General features: G+C 36.2%; 1 protein-coding gene across 3 annotated transcripts in view; it reads left to right on the forward strand.

The window, feature by feature from the left end:
* Positions 1-16278, forward strand: part of ABI2 (abl-interactor 2) — a 59611-nt gene that overhangs the window by 30917 nt on the left and 12416 nt on the right. For 2 of the 3 annotated variants that reach the window (XM_008582260.1, XM_008582262.1), the window contains 2 exons: positions 5930-6088; positions 12264-12350. In XM_008582260.1, coding sequence (XP_008580482.1) covers positions 5930-6088; positions 12264-12350 — 246 coding nt within the window. The remainder of the gene's footprint in view (positions 1-5929; positions 6089-12263; positions 12351-16278) is intronic. The other variant, XM_008582261.1, reaches the window with a different exon arrangement.

Below are 16278 nucleotides of genomic sequence, written 5' to 3' on the forward strand. Positions count from 1 at the left end.
CAACCCTCAGTGTTGCCCCCATACCGGACCGGGGACCGGCAACGGGATCGCAACCCTCAGTGTTGCCCCCATACCGGACCGGGGACCGGCAACGGGATCGCAAGCCTCGGCGTTGCTCCCGTGCCTCGCTCAGCCAGTGAGCGGGAGCCGGTCTGTACGTGGGATCCGAACCCTCGGACGGGAGCGCTGCCGCGCTTCCCAAGCGGCGCACTATCCAGTGCGCCACCGGGCCGGCCCCAAGGGAGCACTTTTCTTGCAGAGTAGCGGCTTTCAGGTAAAAAGGAATGTTGTTTTTAATGAATTAAAAAATCTGTACATTACCCTGAGCATCTTGAATTGTTTGCTGCATACTTAATAATCCTTTAAATAAGCTTCATTTTTTTTTTCAACTCTCTATTCTTTTGGTTAGTGCTGAATATCTAACATTAAATACTCTGATGCCTTTTCTGATCTTGCCTCATGTGACTGCCTCGTTAATGCTGCCTCTTACTCCTCTTTTCCCTTAGCCCCTGCTGGCTCTGCTGGCACTCCTCCCCTTCCTGCTACTTCTGCATCTGCCCCTGCCCCTCTTGCTCCTGCTACTGTCCCTTCCTCCACTGCCCCAGACGCTGCTGCTGGGGGTGCCCAGACCCTGGCTGATGGCTTCACTTCTCCAACTCCCCCTGTTGTTTCTTCCACTCCCCCTACAGGTGAGTATTGGCTTACGTATTGGAAGGCAGATCCAATCCTCTGGCTGTTTTCTTCCCTGGAACTCCAGCTTTATAATTTTTTTTGTTTGTTTGGTTTGTACTTTGTGTTAAAAAAACTATGTACATGAAGAATATAAGGATACTTCAGAAAGTATGTGGAAAGATTAATATTATCTTTTAATTCTTATTTTTTAGACAGACTTTTTGAAGTACTCCTGTAATATCATAACTAGAAAGTGGCATGTGACTAAAGATTAGAATTTCCTAAGAAAAATAGGGTAAGGTTTCTCATACATTTTCCCAATAGGATAGCACAAATATACATTTTTTTGATTGAATTTTGTTTAGTAGAGATTTGTGAATTTCTGGTGCTACCTTCTATACAGTTTTGAGAGGCTGTCATTAGAAATATTGTTAATATTTAATACAGGGTAAGCCATTAACAAAATAAAAGTAACAATTTTAAGGTATATTTTATAGGAAATATTTGATATAACAAATTGCAAGCCTCTGTAAGTCTATTATAACAATCTTGCTTATTATAGCAGTATTAGAGATGCATAGACAATGGACAATTATTTTAGGTTTATTTAAGTTGACTGCCATTTTAATGTTTTAAAATTGCAACCTAAAATCTGTTTTGATATGGAACGAATAAAGACTTAATTGCTTCAAAATATATTTGTACAGTTGATAGTGATGCTGGTTAGTGAACAGGTTCTTATTTGTTAAAAAATGTGTGTGTTTGGACATACACCAACTTTGTTAGCATTTAGCTTGCCAATAAAGTAATTCATAGAATTATGTATTGAGACTTGCTGCTATAATCATATGTTTACATGTTTCAAAAGACACTTTTAGTTAAAATGTATTTTGGATGGTTTTTTATGGGATAGCTTCTATAATAGTTCTTTTAAAGAAAAGCTTTCTACTAGCCAACTGCCAATAACAACAACAACAACAAAATACCCCAAACAAAACACTAGAAAAACTTTCTACGGTGGGTAAATGTAAACATGGGCTGTTCCTTGATCTACATACAGCTCTTGTTAGGCCAGACTAGCTAATTAAATATAGGAATCTTGTTATGTTCCTGTATCAACGAGTGAAGAACGCATCTTGAAATTGATGTAGGCCCAGAAAGGACAAATCACCCCCAACTGAGAGTCAGCATTTTAGTAATCAAATGATAATTTAATAACAGGTGCCTGACTTATAGTGTTTACTAAATAAACATTTGTTATGTGAGTGGATAATTATAGTTTTTTAAGCAAAAAGCAAGGTAAATGCCTTAATAACTCGTATCAATATAATCTCCTTTATACAGTGTCTTTGAGTCACTAACTACTGTTTTTTCTTTTCTTTTTATTAAGGTATAGTTTATGTACAGTAAAATTTACCCTTTTTACTGTATATGTCTGTGAGTTTTGGCAAATGTACACAGTCTTGTAACTGCTGCCATAATCGAGATGTAGAACAGGCCTATTATCCCCAGATTTTCTCCATGCACCCTTTGTAGTCAAAACTTCCTCTGTACCCCTAGTCCTTGGTAACCACTTGATCTGTTCTTTGTCCCTTAAGTTTTGCCTTTTGTGTCTGGTTTTTTGGCCAGATGCATTTGGGATTTGTCCATGATGTTGCATGTTTAAATATTTTGCTTCTTTTTATTGCTGAGTAGTGTTCTATTATATGGATGTACCACAATTTGTTTATCCCTTTTCTTTTGTCTGTCTGTCTGTCTGTCTGTCTGTCTGTCTGTCTGTCTGTCTGTCTGTCTGTCTATCTATCTATCTATCTATCTATCTATCTATCATCTATCTATCTATCTGTCCTGTCTGTCTGTCTGTCTGTCTGTCTCTCTCTCTCTCTCTCTCTCTCTTTCTATCATTTATCTATCTATTTAAAAGATGACCAGTAAGGGGATCTTAACCCTTGACTTGGTGTTGTCAGCACCATGCTTACCTGGTGAGCTAACTGGCCATCCCTATATGGGATCTGAACCTGTGGCCTTGGTGTTATCAGCACCACACTCTCTCTCCCAAGTGAGCCGTGGGCGGCCCTGTTTATCCCTTTTCTAGTTGAAGGATGTTTGGATTGTTTCCAGTTCTCAGTGATTATGAATAAAAGCTGCCATAAACATTCACCCACAGGTTTTTATGTAAACATAGGTTTTTGGGTTTTTTTTCACATTTTTTTTTGTTTGTTTGTTTTGTCTTTTTGTCTTTTTCCGTGTCCGGCAACGGATCGCAACCCTCAGTGTTGCCCCCATACCGGACCGGGGACCGGCAACGGGATCGCAACCCTCGGCGTTGCTCCCGTGCCTCGCTCAGCCAGTGAGCGGGAACCGGTCTGTATGTGGGATCCGAACCCTCGGGCGGGAGTGCCGCCGCGCTTTCCAAGCGGCGCACTATCCAGTGCGCCACCGGGCCGGCCCATTCACATTTATTTTTTATTATGAATATTCATAGATACAAATTGCCAGAAATTACTTTTGTATCCCATGTCCTCACCCAATTATCCCCCAACCTCCCGCCCCCTCTCCCCACCACTGTGCTTTGTAGCCCTAGGAATGTTCCCTCCCTCTGTAACAGCACTGCACTACTGTGGTCTATAGGATTTTATTTCATTTGAAAAAATACCTAGGGCGATTGCTGGGATGCACTGTAAATGATTGTTTAACTTTATAAGAAACAGCCAAATTGTTTTCCAAATTGTCTGTGCAATTTTGCACCCCCACCGGGAATGTATGAGATTTCCAGTGGCATCATTATTAGCACTTGGTGTCAGTTTTCTTTTTTTAAACTTTAGCCTTCTAGTAAGTGTGTGATGGTTTCCATGCAGTTTTCATTTGCAATTTCTCTAAGGATTAATGGTGTTGAATATCTTTTCATGTGCTTATTTACCATCTGTATATTTTGTCTGGTGAAGTGTCTGTTCAGATGTTTTGCTCCCCCCTCACCTTTTTAAGAGGGTGGTTTTTTCTTATCAGTGAGTTCTTTTATATTCTCAATACAAGTCCTTTATCAATTATGTGAGTTGCAAATATTTTCTTCCACTTCGTGACTTGTCTTTTCATTTTCTTAATGGTGTCTTTCAAATAGCAGAAGTTCTTTATTTTGATTAAATCCCATTTGTCAATTTTTGTTTCTTTTTATGGATTGTGCTTTTAGTGTCATACCTAGGAACTCTGGAGCCAAGGTCATAAAGATTTTGTTCTCTGTTTTCTTCTAGATGTTTTTAGTTTCATGTTTTATAGTTAAGTCTATGATAATTAGCTGGTTTTTTTTAAGCCTCACAGTAAATTCCTTATTTAACAGTATTAATAGTGTCTCTTTTGTGTAGTATCTTTTTTTTTTTTTCCTTTTTGTCTTTTTTACTGACCGGTACGGGATCGCGACCCTTGGTGTCGCGCCCATACCGGGGACCGGCAATGGGATCGCAACCCTCGGTGTTGCGCCCGACCCTTGGTGTCGCGCCCATACCGGGGACCGGCAATGGGATCGCAACCCTCAGTGTTGCGCCCCCGCCACGCTCAGCCAGTGAGCAGGAACTGGTCACCACATGGGATCCGAACCCTTGGCGGGAGCGCCGCCACACTCCCAAGCGGCGCACTCTCCAGTGTGCCACCGGGTCGGCCCTTGTGTAGTATCTTTGAATCACTGTAGACTTATAACATTTGAGATTTTAGACTGGATCCAACTATATAAAACTTATAATGATGTCAGTCAGATGTTTTTAACTTGATGATCCTAGGTTTGTGTTAGTTTGTTATCGATTAGTTTACTCAAATGCCAATAATGTATTTGTATCCAGTGTTTCAGATGACTAAATGTGCCTTTTAAATAGTAGTTTGTTAGTTTATGTTTAGATTTTTAACATGGTTACAGAGACTTCTCAATTGACAATGATTATGTTTAAGCTTGAATATTCAAGATTTTATACAGTAGAAGTGAGTTTCAGGTTTTGATACATATGTAAGAAGATTAAATACTATAGAAAATCATGAATATATTCTTTATATGACTCCATGTGAATCCAAGTTTGATAAACTTACGGAGTTCCTGAGTAGCAATTTTGGTCATGTAAAACCATTTTATAATAATAGATAAGATGAAAAATTGTCAAGTGCTTTTTTCTCTTTTCACTTCTCTCCCTTTCTCTCTTGCCAGTTTTTCCTCCCCCCCTCCTTCTTCCCCTCCTCCTCTGTCCTCCTCTCCCCTTTTTCCTCTTTTCCCACTTTTTCCTTTTTTCTCACTCTCACTTCTCCCTTTTTTGGTCTCCCTATCTCTCTTGCCTGCTAAAGTGCTCTCTTGTGGGTACTCTAGTGCTCTGTAAAAGAAAATTCTCAGCTGAATGATTGTAAGTGGGAGTGAAATCAAGGTAAAATTTAGGAATTGGATTGTATTAGGAAATTGGATGGATTATGGAAGAGTGTCTCCAGTTGGCATTGGTTATTGAAGAACTCTCAAGAGAGCAAAAATATAGTGAAATTGATGATAAATATATATAGGTTCAGGGTTGATATTAAAAATAAGATATATTTGTTTTACTTTTTGTATCTTATCTTTTTTAATAATTGTGATTTTCTTAAACTTTAATTTTAACACAAAATAATCTAGCTTTATAGATGGATAATTTTGATTGAATAATGATATATTTCATTTGGAATTATGTCATTTGACCTTTTTTTGAAGTACTTTGTTTTCCTTTAAACAGATTTCTTTGCTACCTTAAATTTATTATCATCATCATTATTTATTTTTTTATTATTTGGTGGAGGGGTGGCTGTCTGGTATTTATTATTTTGAAATAAGACTGTGTGTCAAACATTTTTTTTTGTTGTTGCTTCTCCAGATGTCATTCTTATCTTGTTTAGTGGCTGGTTTTGGGGGGGTGGGGGGGCATACATTTTAGTTAATTGTGATGATTATGAAAACCCATCAAATTATTAATTTAATAAGAATATAATGTTAATCAGTAATCTATTTCAATGTAGCTTTTCCAAACTTACAGTTTTTATTTACTTTTCTGATTTTGCACTTTGGTATTATGTCAGCTGAACAATAACTGTCACCTTGCTCTGTATTTTTCAGATAGCAATTAAATTAGCTATACATTATTTTTAATAATCTTATAATTTTTAGATCTTATTAAATAATAATATTTATTGTACATAAAGTATTTCCTTATCTGAGATGATTTTCTTCTAGTGACAGATTTATGTTCTGTCCCTTTTCCAGGTCATCCTGTTCAGTTCTACAGCATGAATAGGCCTGCCTCTCGTCATACTCCTCCAACAATAGGTGGCTCGTTGCCCTATAGACGCCCTCCTTCCATAGCTTCACAAACAAGCCTTCAGAATCAGATGAACGGAGGACCTTTTTATAGTCAGAATCCAGGTTAGACTTTCTTTTGTATTCTGTAGAGTGAATCTAATTTAGGAGCCTTCGATTAAAGAAAACCCTTTAATTACAAAATACTAGCACATGATAGGTAGTTAGTACTATTTGTTGAATGAATGAATGCTAGTTTGCTAAGACTATATCTTCCAATTCTGTTTTTTTTTTAACCAATACATAATTTCCATCTAGAGTTGTAGAACTTAATTTTTCTGAACAGAATCCTTTTGAATGTGCTAACGGTTATTTGCTTTTTAAAATAATATTTGGTGAAAATATTTCCTTTTTGTTTAATCAGACATCCTTTTTCTATGAATAACAAAATGAAAGTTGGGTGTACATGAACAGAATTTAGAAGTGGCAAAGGAAAAGGGAAATGATATTTTTGAAGCTGCTTTGTGCTAGGTAATTATACCATCTTTTTCAATTCTCATAACAAACCTATGATGGGAAAACTAGGACTAGGAAAAATTGACCCAGACATAACAGTCAGTTATAATAAATAATCAATTACATCATGCATATAGAAGAATTAATCTGGCATATATTTAATGCTGTACATAATCATTATTTTGCTTATTCTCCAGAGATGGTAAGAGTGCATATTAGACTCATTGACTATTGTGAAGATAGTATGTCAGTTTACTAATGTTTTTCTGGTCTTTTGCCAAGAGGCCAGTAAGCCCCTATGTGAATACTTCTGCTATTAGGGGACAACCTGGAGCTGCTGAAAGATAAGCCCTGAATTTTATGGAGCTGAACTCTACTGTGGCTACTGCCTATAGGGAAAACTTATAGTCTTTGGATTCTTGCAGAAGAAATTTGATTCTCCTCCTGCATAAGCTCTTGTAGTTTAAAGAATGCTTTTATATTTATAATTCATTTGATTCTTACAATCATGTACAAAACAAGGTGGGCGATCATTTTTATATGTATTTTACAGGTGAGGAAATTGAGGCTGAGGTGATGGCCAAGTTAGAATTAGAACTTAGGTTTTCTGACTCTAAGTTCCATGTTCTTTCTGTTGTTCTATCCTGCCTACCTTTGCATTTTAAAAAATCTTTCTCCTATTCTCCCAAGTCTTCTCTTTTTGGGAGGAGAAGTGGGGAGGGAAGGATGCCCATATTGTAATGCAAAGGACATGAGAGCCTGAGACTTTGTCAATCTTTGTCAGTTATGTCTTGGGAATATTGCTCAGTAACTGTTTATTGAATGTCAAATGAATCTCTTGTTCCTTTATCCAAATCCCTTCACTGTTCTGGGTCCCTTTTGTAAATTAAATGCTATATTTGTAGTTCAACTGGTGCAAACCGTAGTATGAATACCAATTGCCTTAACTGAAATATATTTCTCTTACTGCTGTCTTTGATCACACTTAGTATTTTTGGCTGTACCACTCTTTTTAACTCATTTTGAGCCTAAATTTTGACAAAACTCCCTGTCTTTTTTACACTTTCTGTTTTTAAACCATATTTTCCAAACTCACATTTGTTCAGGTACTCTTTTGTACTTAAATGCATTTTTTTATTCTTAAATTTTGGCTTGTTATTTATAGCCTGTTTCGTAGTTCTGCTGAAGATAGGCTCTCTCCTTGGCCCTCCTGGAAGTCTAGACTATTATTGCTTGTGGCTCTTATGTACCTCCCTATCCTTACATAAAGTTTTGAAAGAATGGTGTTAGTCCAGAATGGGTTTGTTCCATAATGGAGCTAAGAGATGCTTCACTATCACAGCTTGAGACCAACTGTTGTATACATGTATGCACCGAAACAGTCTTCTGAGAACACTGTAGGTAGAATTTATTTGAAGGCTGTTAAGCACATATTTAAATGAATTTTAAATGCGTACTTCAATACTTCTGTCTTTGTAAATCTGATTTTCATAAACTTAAAAGTATATGTTAAAGTAAAAATATACCCTAATTTATGGAATGATTTTAATGAAGGTATTTTTCACACTCATGGAAGTAAGGTGAATTGGGGTCATTGGGCCTTCAGTGTAATGTGTGAGGCAGTTTAGTTGTGGTTTTTTCATTTTTCTGTACTTCTCTTGTTAAGTTCTGCCTTTCTTCTCCAGGGATTTGGTAACTGTTTAAATAGTTTAAATTTTTTTTTTAACTAAACCATGTTCTTTGAAAAGCTCTTTTTGTGAGACTTAAAGCTTTGTAAACCTTCATTTTATTTGCTTTAGGATATTATATAAGTCTCTTGTATTATTCCCGCTGGCCCTACAATGGCCCCACTTTTTTCATATTTAAAATGAGAAAATTTGTTGTGCTTTCTCAGGTAGCTAATTCCTTGATTTAATAAGATGATCTAAGTTGTGTGTTTTATGAGCATATTTTTTTGTAATTGGAATCTTATGATGGATGCATGCTTCTGAAGAAGTGAGCTAACAAGCTGGGATTCTTGTGAATGTAAATGCAATGGGGTTCTGTGAGTTATAAATCTAGCAACACTATTACTGTATTTATTAATGTACAATTTGGTTTGAGTTTGAAAAAGGACATTATAACATAACAATTAAAATATGGAGCACCCAGTGTCTAGTGCCAAGTCCTAGGAGCACAATAATTGTTTTCTAATGAGATTATTTCAGAAACAAGTTCTTGAAAGGAACACATTTATCAGAGTATAGCTGAAACCCCTATGGTTCTCAGTATTTCTGAATCTACTCCATTCAAAGAAATAGGAATACCAAATCATTCATTTTGCCAGCAGAGATTAGGGTCATAGAAACACATAGGGCTACTCATGAGTTAACAGTTTTTACTCTAAGTATAATTATGAAGCTCCTTGGTGGTAAAGAAGCATATACATGTATCTACATATATGTATTTGCAGATATATATTTACATATACATGCAAAAACCTTGTTTGGTAAGGAATCAATAATGTGGCATTTAAATACTAAGGCCTTTAGTAGAAAATAAGCCTATATTTTACTGATCATATTTTCTTACAACAAAGGCTTTAAAAAAAAAACAAACTAATTCATAAAGTGGAATATTGGTTCCTAGAAATGTGACTACTGTGTATATAGTTATGTGAGAGTAATTTCTGAATGGGTATTCTGCATTACAAAGGAAAGTGTCAGGCTTAATAACACTTGAATGGTATTAAAAACAACAAGAAAGAACAGTGATAAAACAATGTTGGGATGGTGATATTGCAAAAGAAAAGCGATATCACATAAATGGAATGAAAACAAGTTTATAAAGTTACTTCCCACTCTTGCCTGTTCACGAGATGCCTAGGACTAGAACTAAATATTGCAAACAATTCTTTGCATCAAAATCCTGCTTAAATTCTCCTAGAATAGTTCATTTTCAGCTCAACTATAAGGAAGGTAAAACTAGTCTAAGGTAGGCTATTATATTATATTCTGGTTTACAGGAGTTCTGGTCAGATGAAATCTTTTTTTTTTTTTCTTTCCCAGATGAAATCTTAAGTGGTCCAAAAAGAAAGTGGCTGTGGTAGCTGAATTAATTTGGATCACCACATTAAAGATTTGCCCTGAGCAAAAAAAGTAGAATTTGGGGTTACCTTTGTAAACCCCAGATGGAACTGAATTTTTGAGCATGCCTTACAGTAGCTTTGAAAAAAATCTTAACTTGTTATAAAGTAACTCTGTTTAAGGAAGATCTGGGATTGGTTTTTGCCTGGCTGCTGCTGTTGGACTTCTTAAGACCATTATAGTTTCAGATGTTCACTTTCATAACTAGCAAAACAATAAAGCATATTCATCTTAAAGTAACAAAACTTAACCTACTCACAAAAAGACTGTTGTAGTTAAGAACCTGATCATTCTTTTTTAGCCAAGTACGAAAAGGTCATTTTTTAATTTGGTTGGGCAACAATGACTGAGGTGGGAGATTTCCTACTTTTCTGTTATAGGGAAGGTTGGATGTGTGCTAACAGAAGAGGAACATTTCATCTTATTGTATGTGAGCATGTATTTGATCTCTTCTAGTGCTGGTTGCTGTCTGCTGCTGCTTCTCAGTTTTATCTATTTAGTCTCTGCTACCTTCTCTGTAATTGTCTTCTGCTTATCCCAAATATTAGAAACAGGGTATTTTTCCAAGCCTCTGAGTAAGAGACATACAAATCAGGGATTTACTGTCAAGAACTGTAACTTTAGGGAAAACCGAACTAAAGGTACTTTTTAAAAGAAAGGTACCAGTTTATAGGATTATGCTGCTCTGTCCCTTAAGCCTAGATATTCTTCCAGACTCCCTGCCTAACTCATGTTTATTCATTATGTATGTTCTCCCTGCATCTATCCATAGTATCAACCGTTATCTCTCTACTGATGATTACTAGCTGTGTCCCTCAGTTTTTTTCCACGAATTCAATCCAGATTTTCCAGTTGCCTGTCATATTTATGCTTAAGTTACTTTCGTACATCTCATTCTCTCCCCCGACCTGCCTACTCACCAGTATGTTCCTTTCCGAGTACTACCAAGGTTAATGTCATCTCACTTTTATAGTTACCAAGACTAAAAATCTAAGAATCTCTTTCAACCTGCTCTCCTTTATATGCTAGCCAAATCATTAGTTACCAGGTACTCTCTTTCCACAGTTACTGAGTTCTCTGCTTTTCTTTCTGTTTCTATAACTGCTTTGATTTATTATATGCCAACCCCTGGATTAGGCTTTCTGCATACATTGATTTTTTTATCTTTGCAACCACTATGTGAAGTAGGTTGCATTATCTCTTTTTCATATCACATTTATGGATTAGGCCTAAAGAAGTTAACTGACTTGCTGTCCAAACAGCAAGGAAATGGTGGGTCAGGGATTTGAGGCTGGGTAACTTTGAAATCCAATCTCTTTCCACTAAGTCCCTTTTCACCTGGCATATAGGGTCCTTCTCTTTCCCTATTTCATATTCATCTACTCATCTTTCTGTTTTTTATTTTTATTTTTTTTAAACTTTCTCTTGGGGGTATCTTATTCTAACCATATGAAAACATTTCTGGTCCTGTGAACTGGTCATGCCATTTTATGCTTCTAAGCCTTGATTCTCTCAACTTGTTTGTCTTTCTCAACTCGTGTCTGCTTGTTGATCTCCTTTTCTTTAAGTATGTGCTCAAATGTCATTTCTGTACAGCCTTCCTCACTACTACCACCACTTCCTCCTCTAGGGAATTGTGATAAGTATTTTTAGGTTAAGATTATTATTTTCTGTATTCCCAAGTGGAATGTCATCTTGAGGGCAGAGACTCAGTCATCTTTTTAGTTTTATTAGTCCTAACTAATTTGAAGCTGATAAAGGCATTCTTTTTCTAAGAGGGTGTATACCATGCTTTATACCTATTCTGAAGGAAACTATAGCTGTAAGAGTTAATCTTGTGAAATTGTTTGGCACATTTGTGCATTTATATATGTTAAGCATTTGTTGAAGGCTCGGCACTGTTCCAGGTGTTTGAGATAGAGGGAAAGACACTTTGGAGAGGAGAGTGGAGTGATTTCAGTAAGGCTAGCACTTTTCTGTAGGGTCAGGGAGGAAATGTACTAATCAGTTGGGATTATGAAAAATTGTAATGACTTTCAGAGAATGGTTTTGATATTGGTCTCCTGTTGGAGTGCTTGCCACTCTGTAGGAAGTCAGTAAATATTTGTTTAAGTAATGAATAAAGAACCAATTAATTTGACTTATTGAAGTAATAAAAAAGTATACATTTAGGTTGTTGGGATACAATGTTTTTTTCTCCTGTATTGACAAACATTTAAACTTGTAACCTTCAAGGTAAAATTCAGGAAACAAAATTATTCATTGTAATCTGCAGAAATTCTTTGAGAAGTCATGTTGATATCGATATGAAAAAGATCATTTGCCATTATACAGGGATACTTCAAAAAGGTAGTGGAGAAATAGAATTAAAAAATAATATGGATCTTTCCATGAACTTTTTGAAGTATCCTCATATGTTAGAGTAGATCTGTGTATAATAAATGCTTCCTGTTGTAATTTTTAAAAACTTACTAAACATTGCCCTAATACTTTGTTTTGTGTGTTAACAAATCCTTCAAAAGGGGATCCTTAAGATAGCTTATAAAATGTTTGTGAATAGAGGTTTCCCTCCTTTATGTGTTAATTTTATTGTATTATCCTTTCCTTTTAATGTAACTTGCCCTTACCCCTTATCCTCCACACCTTTTTTGTTTTTGCAGTATCTCTTGCTCCTCCTCCTCCCTCCATCCTACAGGTAACTCCTCAGTTACCTTTAATGGGATTTGTGGCCAGAGTCCAAGAAAATAGTAAGTTTGTCTTCTTTATGCTGTAGATCAGATTATAGGCATAAAATGTTACTTATATACGATTGACTGAATAGTCATTCATTCACTGATACTTCAAATAATTTAATATTATGAACAAGTCACTGTATGAACGGCTAGTGTGGATAAAATAAGGTGAAATTCTCTATTTTTGAGTAGCTTAAGATCTAGTAGTGAAGACAAGACAAATAAATATAAAATAAGGCACACATAAGAAAAGAAACATCACATCTAACTGAGGAAGTACTCTTTAATCCCCAGATATTTCATCTTTTTCTCTGGGTTGCTCAGATAAGTAATAGTCTAATTTTCTATCACCGTAGTTTTAGGGGTATTATATATAGGTGGCCTGAGAATCTTCTTCCAGTCCTGTGATTCCAGGTGTAAAAAGAGCCATGCCTTGATAGGGCCCAGAGGACCAAGCTGCCAGTGAGGCTTCATAGATTGGCAATGAATTTACCTTGGCCCGTGTCAACATTCAGTGAGAAATTGCTGTCACAGAGACCAGTGAACATAGTCTGTATGATGGATGAATTATTTTCTTGTGAGCAGTCTACACGAGGTGCCATATCACAGTCATAAAGTTGCATGAGGGGCATGGAATCTGACCTAGGGGAATTACATTAATTGAAGACTTAATGTCATTAGGCCAAAGTAGTCCACGTATGCATCTCATAACAAGGATGATCTCACTGATGGGATAGAAGTATTTGCTTAGGACTCCTGCTTCTTTGGAAATAGGCCTTGTTAATACTAGAATGTAAGCTCTGTGAGAACAGAGATTTTTGCCTGTTTTGTTTGCTCGCTGTTTCCCCAGCACTTAGAAAAGCATCTGACACATAGTAGGTAGTTTTGGCCCCTCCATTTTATGCTTCTAAAGCTGACTAAATGCCCCCGTTTTGTTGACACATTCGTTTTTTTAGATGTGTTTATATATATATATTTCTGACTGGTAAGGGGATTGCAACCCTTGGCATGGTGTTGTCAGCCAGTGAATGCACCGGCCATGCCATCCCTATATAGGATCCGAACCCGCAGCCTCGGCGCTACCAGCGCTGCACTCTCCCGAGTGAGCCACGGGGCCGGCCCTAGATGTGTTTATATTTTAACTGGTTATAATCCAGTATTACTGGCCTGAGGGTTCAGTGTCTCTTCAGGTGTCTTTGCATCTCTATATGCTGATTTCTGAAAATTGTCTGTTTTACTTTTGTTTACTGGAAGTTACCTCCTGAACACCTGTTATGTTTACGACACTGAGTTCTTAAGCTGTTTTGTTAAATTTAAGAACTACTTTCATATATAATCAGGTGGATTCATATCTTTTTAAATTATGCTATTGGGCACCACTGTTCTTTTGGCTTGCATGGTACCCACATTGGCTCATGGAGAAAATGGCCTCTCAGCAGGATTCAACTGGTCTAGCATGTGCGCAGAACAGCAGTAGGACTACCCTTTGCCAGGCTTGTGAGGTCAAATGTGGAAAAGAAGGCCACTGTTGCTTGCTCTTTTTAAATTTTGTGCTGCATCTGAACAGGGTAAGTTGCCAAGTAGAAAAGGATTTAATCAGAGTACCAGAATCAAAGAACTTTCCAATGCCGCTTCCATTCTGCACTCCCATAATAAGGTGGAGAGTTTAGCATCATTACAGTAAAAGAGAACCTTTCTGCCATCACAAATCCAATTTAAATATGTTGATTAATGCAAATAGTCACTTGAATAATACTCTGGGAGTTTCTTTTTTTGTTTTGATGATCATGATAAGCATGTACCTTGGAGAATTCCACCAATCAGTTGCTACTGCATATTCTATGAGATGATGTCACTCATTATGAACAAAGTGGTTACGAGCAGCTTCTGGAATAAGGACCAGATCTTGAAACTGACATTGATGACTAATGCAGCAATCAAACAAGAATGTTAATATAGGAACTAAAAGGTTAATTTTTTTTTTTGCAAAAAACTAGATTTGAAGGTTGAATAGGATTATGAAGCAAGATGTTAGTTTTCACCAGTCATTAGTGAAAATTGCAGTTTCTAGAGACATTAAAATGTTTCATGAACAGACCCAAGAAGTAGTTTTAATTTAATATTATTGAAGTGCATGATTGCCAGATCAAGACTTAGAAATGTCTTAAGAAGATGATTGTAAAACATTATTATAGCAGCACTACCTATATTTTAAAAAGTCAATCCCTAATTTGGCCACCCTATCACAGTTGATTGACTTTTGGGATAGTCTTTTTCATCACTTTCCTTAGTTGTTTATATTTCTCATGTACAAAATGTATAAAATAAAAAACATTGTGTATGAGGTTTGCTGTGACTGATTTTACAGGCATAGCAGGACTCAAATACATTCAAATGACCATTATCCTCTTCAAAACATTCACCTTGGAAAGATATATACCTTTCTTTTGGATATATCTTCAAAGCTTTTCAGTTATATTATTTTGAAGATACTCTGTGATAGTAGATATTTCCTCTGCATTAAGTTTGATGTTTGGAAGAAGTCTGGAATCATTTGGAGCAAGTTATAGTGAACCACTTATACTGGGACAAAAAATGCAGTTATGATCCTATTCTTAAAATGCTTTTGCAGCTCCCCATTGCTTTTTGGATGGAGTGCAAACTGCTGTAAGGCCCTTCTTGCCTAGTCCTCTTCGGCTTTCTCATGCCTCTTTCTCCTGAACTTTGGAGAGTACTTTGAAGTTTTCCTGCTTTATTTAGCTTGTACTTGTTTTTTTTTTTTCTTTTTTCTTTTTCTTTTTCTTTATATCTAACATGAAATATCCACTCCCACACCATCTTATCCTCTGGCCATTAACTCTTACTCATCCTTCAGGTCTTGAGAAGCCTTTCCTGACCCATGTAAGGGGTTTGATCTATGCTATGTGTTCCCATAATATCTTAATGCACTTTAACTACATTTAATTGTATATGAAAGTTTGGTTGTCCAAAGAGTAGTTTTGCCCACACTCTTTTCTCAGTGCTGAGCATAGTACCTAGCCATAGTAGGCTTTCAGTTGATGTTAGTTGAATTAATATTAATGAAACATGACTTTAAAGTTATTGAATTTATCTTATTCCATGGTAGTGTAGCTTTTAATATAATAGGCATTGGAATTCAGGTGCTCTTTCACTTACTTGCTGTAGGACTACTTAATCTTGGAAAGCCAGTTTCTATCTCCATAAAATGATAATTAAAAACACCACCTCCCAAGGTAAATATTAAGTGAAACAACGTATTATAAATTGCTAGCTGAGTAATTGGAACATTTTAAGTAAAAAATGGTTGCTTATGTTAGTCTTATTAAACTGGCTTTCAGGCACTTATAAGAAAGGTAAAAATGAGAAATGGCAGTATCTTTGAGTAAGTAATTTAGTAATGTTATTTCTCAAGGTGATTGTTTTGAAAGTTCCTTTGGATCTTTGTTTTTGTTCAATTGTTTAAAGTCAATCTTTTTACAAATGCAAATAGGACATGTTTCTGACCCCATTCATATGTAGTTTTTCATGAAGTATATACTAAAATCACATATCTATATCTTTTTTTAAAAATTAGGATTAAAGAATTTCTGTTTTATAAAGTGGTTAAGTGCAGAGTGGTACAGCAGATGGGAAGAATACTGAAATAGGACAGAGTATGGTGTTGATATGGTTGATTCTCATCAGGCATAAGCAGTCTTCTAAAATCCATTTGATTCAGTCAGTAGGCTTAGATAAAAAATAGAGAATAAACAGGATTGTTCAGAGAATTTCATGGAAATAATACTGTTACCTCATATAGAAGAATTAGTGCTGTTCATTAAAACTGGGCAGTTGATACATGCAGGTTCATTCATTTTATTCTGTTGAGCTGTGTTCAAGTATGTTCCAAGCATTTTGAAAGTTTTGAGTTCTCTGAGTTTGG

The sequence above is a fragment of the Galeopterus variegatus genome, unplaced genomic scaffold, assembly GCF_000696425.1.
Source record: "Galeopterus variegatus unplaced genomic scaffold, G_variegatus-3.0.2 Scaffold2551, whole genome shotgun sequence".
Classification (NCBI taxonomy): Eukaryota; Metazoa; Chordata; class Mammalia; order Dermoptera; family Cynocephalidae; genus Galeopterus; species Galeopterus variegatus.